The sequence below is a fragment of the Poecilia formosa genome, unplaced genomic scaffold (genome assembly GCF_000485575.1).
Source record: "Poecilia formosa unplaced genomic scaffold, Poecilia_formosa-5.1.2 Scaffold12, whole genome shotgun sequence".
NCBI lineage: Eukaryota > Metazoa > Chordata > Actinopteri > Cyprinodontiformes > Poeciliidae > Poecilia > Poecilia formosa.
In genome coordinates this window covers 3083204-3087795 of record NW_006799951.1, presented here as the reverse complement: position 1 = coordinate 3087795, position 4592 = coordinate 3083204, and the positions used below count along the sequence as shown (strand labels likewise).

Below are 4592 nucleotides of genomic sequence, written 5' to 3'. Positions count from 1 at the left end.
AGCAAATAATTGGGAGCACTGATTCACTTAGTACTTCATGTAAAAACGCTCCAAAAAAAATGAAATGTCGAGTGAAAGCAAGGCGTTTACCTCACTGTGCATTTGAAAATGTATTCGGCATATAACAGGTGTACTCAGAGACTTTGAGGGAACTGTTTGTGCAGCCTTGTGTACCTGAAGCCCCTCACCTCATTAACTCACAGTCTGTAAGAAAATGAAGCTGAACTTTATCCTGGTCGGGGAAGCACAGCAGAGAATTAATTCTGCGTTAAAGAAAATAGAATGTAGGTTCACCTTCTGTTCCTTTGCTAAGTAGAAAGGGCAGAAGTGAGAAATTTCCCTCTGTGGAATTAATTAAAAATCCTCCGAGCCCCTTACAAGCCCCGTCACAGGCAATTCATCATTCCTTGTTAGTAATGGGATGTAAGACAGATGCGCGTGTGAGAGCCGGTCTAACAAATAGAACAGTTTCTCCAATCATGTAGTGAGACATTGGCACAAATTTATTTCAATTAAGTGCTATTCATCACATCAGGACTTTTAATTTTCCTCATGAAAACTGAAGTTAAATGAGTTTTTTGCAAATGAGTCATTTTAACTTCCGTCCTGGCTTCGAAAGTCCCTGTGAATGTGTTAATTAAAACTTTCAAAGGACTCCATATTGAACTCCAATAAAGTGAGAGAAAAGAAACTGATTATTATTGTCATAGATGTACGGAAATGCTTAGTTTTGCAAGTTTGTTGAGGTGGCTTGGATCATTTTTCACTTTATGAACCATTTAGCCGTCTAGTCTAAGATATTTAACCAATAAGCTCCAGATATGACACAGGCATTGCTCAAATTATAATAAAACAACAGAAAAACAGTGGTGAAAAAAAATCTTGGCGTAACTGATGCACTGCTAGATTTCCATTTCTAGTCAAGCATAAGGATTTAAATGAACAGTAGGAAAATGACTACAATTCCACAATAATACAACATAGTTAATGCAGAAAAGTAACACAAAGGGTTAAATTAGAACATTCTTGTTCAGAAGATATTGGATTACATTTTTAATTTACTGTCACTGAATCAGACTCAAAACTGTGAAAAATCGCCATGGGTAACATGCTGCACAGTAGCTTCATTCTACTAAAGCATAAATACATGACAGCATCTCTCACAATTGAAGTGACTGGCTGAAATAATTCACCCTCAAATCAAATATTCTGATCACTCTTTGACAGTCATTCAGACTTAAAGATGAAATATTCACATCTAGTTTCTTTATGTCAGTCAGTCCTCTCTAAAAACAGCACATGAAAACAGATACATACATTTTGCTCCTGAGGTAATAAAAACACTTGACTCACTCTGTTGACAATATCCCTCTGAAGTATTACAGACAGCATGTTCTATTGAATGCCAGACAGTGTGGAACCGCTGAACTGTGGATTAATACTCTGTTGCGTGTGTGTGCGCAGTCTAGCTGAACTGGTTCCTTTCCAAATGTCACTCAGGACTGTAAAATTCACTGCTGAGTCTTTGTTCTTCCATCCTATCAGCACCTGAAAAAACATCTACAATCTCAAGGTGTCTATCTAAGTGGGACACAGAAGCACAACCTATATTTGTGGATTCAGCCAGCAAGATTTTTTTTTTTTCTGTTTGTGTTTATACAAGCATCCAGACAGTAACAAAAATAAAACCTGACAGCTGACTCTTATCTAAACAAAAATAAAAATAAAAAACACTGCTAAAATCATGACCAGCACCAGTAATATAGGAAATAGCAGTAGTATTCACACCCTAGTGGCTTCACAGAACACACCACTGGGACGGGGAGGAGGAGGAGGAACCACTGGAGAGAGGCGATTCATCGTTTTCTCAAGCAAATCTTGTACTTTTGTATTTCTATATCGATTAACATGCTTCACGTCATGATCTAAAACCATCCCTTGTATGTTTGCGATGGTCCTGCTGAAAGATCTGGAGTTGTTTGCAGCCTCGAAGATTCTCTTCCTACCCTGACCAACGTGCTAACACCCGAAGAAAACATAAAATCCCGCAGGATTATACTGTTCAAGTATGTTCTGATCTTCCTCTGCATGTTTATTACTTCCACTGTGGCCTGTGACAAACTAAAAACGCAACTTTTTTACATCATTCTTTCAACAATTGTTTTATTTGGATCGCTCTTCTATGAAGACCAGATTTATGGAGAGCACAAAAAATAGACAAGTGAGCGTTGGGTTTTATTCAGATAAGCAGAATGCAAGGGGAGAAACACATACACACCTCACTCTTCATTTAAAAAAAAGAAAACACGCATCCCTTTTCTTTAACTTCACAACTTTGCTACTTTGTGTTGGCCTATCAGAGAAAAACTCCTCGAAGTTTGTAACTTTAACATGTATGATGTGGAAAAGGTTCGATATGCAAACTTCTACGAGTGGGAAATTTCACTGTAGTATAACAGCTGTTCATAAATCACTTCACTGGCGTCCAGTTTGTAAATAGAAAGACTTTAGTGGTCTGTAAGACAAATGTTATTGGGCTTAAATAGATCAGTAGTCAGAAAAGAGCTTCTTTGGTCCCTGAAGTCACCACAGACCAGTGATCTGTTTCAGTGTTACTAGCTCTCTGAAAATGAGAAATGTGAAAAAATAAAATAAAATAATAAAGCTATAAAAAGGCAGGAAAACCATTTTTTAAAGACCCATTGTCTAAGTCTGATTAAATTTCCTTTTTCGGTAAACTGTAAAAGTTATGTACAAGATGAGCAAAATTCTAGATGAAAATATTTTAAAGTTTTGTTGATTTTGGTCTCTCAGAACTTTTTCATTCCTGAAGGGGGATCATAAAAATGACTGTGATGTGCAAAATTAAAATTTAAGTATTTCTGATTTAGAAAAAATATATATTATTACAGGGAAGAAAGAAACCCTGATTGAAAATGTTCTTTTTCCAGTTAAGCATTGTATAATTGCATCTGTGACAATTGCAATTGTGATAATTGCAATTATAAAAAAGTGATAATTGTATCACTTTTTCTGTTTTTGTTTTTCTGTTTTAACTTTTTATTTCTTTTTAGGAGGAATGCATGTGTTTTTTTTCCTCTAATGTGATGCATCATGTGCTTTAATGAAATATCCCATAGTTATATACTGTCCATGTGCTGCTTTTTTAAATAAACCAGTGTGACGCTGATGAGTTGATTTCACTCAGTCTAATTTGTCAAACATTTAATTCTCGAAAACTTCCCCTGCGAAAGCAGCAAAGCAAAGCAAAGTTCAACGTGACGCGCATGACCTCACCCTAATCGACAGTGACGTCACCGTGCGTCGTATTTCTATTTTTACTCTACGAAAGCTTCGTTTGAGCAGGGGTGCACCAGCAGTTTGGAACACCTCCGCGAGGGAAAATAGTGGGATATTAAAAAGTCTGCAAAGCTCAAGACAGAATCCCTTTGCGCTCTTTTTAAGTTTGCCTCTCATTATGCGCAATTGCGCAGCAAGACAGACATGAAATGTGATTCCAGCAGCGGGATGCTCTGGGTTGAAACTACCGCAGCGCGTCAAGGAGAAAGCCCTTCAGTTCTGACCCCGTTCATGTGAAATGCGCATCCAGATTCTCTCACATGACCAGATCGAGCAACTGGTCAGATAGTTAACGGGGCTGGAAAAACAGAGCGATTTGCTGGAGACATTTATATCTTGGAGACGTTAAGCATGACTGGGGACTCCTGGCCGTCGTGACTTGTGGCAGTTTGCATGAAGATTGCGGATGCGCTCTCTCCAAGTGTGGATAGTCAGGCGGAGGCACCATGGACGCAGCGGACGTAGTTGCTTCTCTGCTGATTTTGGGGATTATCGTCGTGTCGCTGCTCTCCAACGTCGTCGTGCTGATCTGTTTTCTGTACAACCCGGAGATCCGCAAGCAGGTGCCCGCTCTCTTCATCCTCAACTTGTCGCTCTGCAACCTGTTGCAGAGCGTGTCCAACATGCCTCTAACTTTGGTCGGGCTCGTCACTTCGGGGCACCCCGGAGGCAGCGGCTTCTGCCAGATAGTGGGTTTCCTCGACACTTTCCTCACCACGAACTCAATGCTCAGCATGGCAGCGCTCAGCATCGATAGGTGGGTGGCGGTGGTGTTCCCGCTGAGCTATCACTCGCGAATACGCCACCGGGATGCGGTACTGGCGCTGGCGTACACCTGGATACACTCGATGTGCTTCTCCGCGGTGGCCACCTGCCGCTCCTGGCTCGGGTACAACCACCTTTACGCGTCTTGCACCCTCTGCAGCGTCCGGGCAAAGGCGGCTGGGAAACAGTACATTGTTTTCACCGTGGCTTTGCATTGTCTCACATTCCTCCTCACGCTGATCGTGATGTGCGTAACCTATCTGAAAGTGCTAAAAGTTGCAAGGTCGCACTGCAAGCGCATCGACGTGATCACGATGCAGACGTTGGTGCTGCTGGTGGATATTCACCCCAGGTAGAAATACAAAGAAATATCTATCTATCTATCTATCTATCTATCTATCTATCTATCTATCTATCTATCTATCTATCTATCTATCTATCTATCTATCTATCTATCTATCTATCTA

At 40.4% G+C, this 4592-nt stretch overlaps 1 protein-coding gene across 1 annotated transcript in view; it reads left to right on the top strand.

Moving 5' to 3' along the window:
* Positions 1–3347: 3347 nt before the first annotated feature.
* Positions 3348–4592, top strand: part of LOC103133575 (G-protein coupled receptor 26-like) — a 6978-nt gene continuing 5733 nt past the window's right edge. The window contains exon 1 of the mRNA XM_007545373.2: positions 3348–4477. Coding sequence (XP_007545435.1) covers positions 3807–4477 — 671 coding nt within the window. The 5' untranslated portion in view covers positions 3348–3806. The remainder of the gene's footprint in view (positions 4478–4592) is intronic.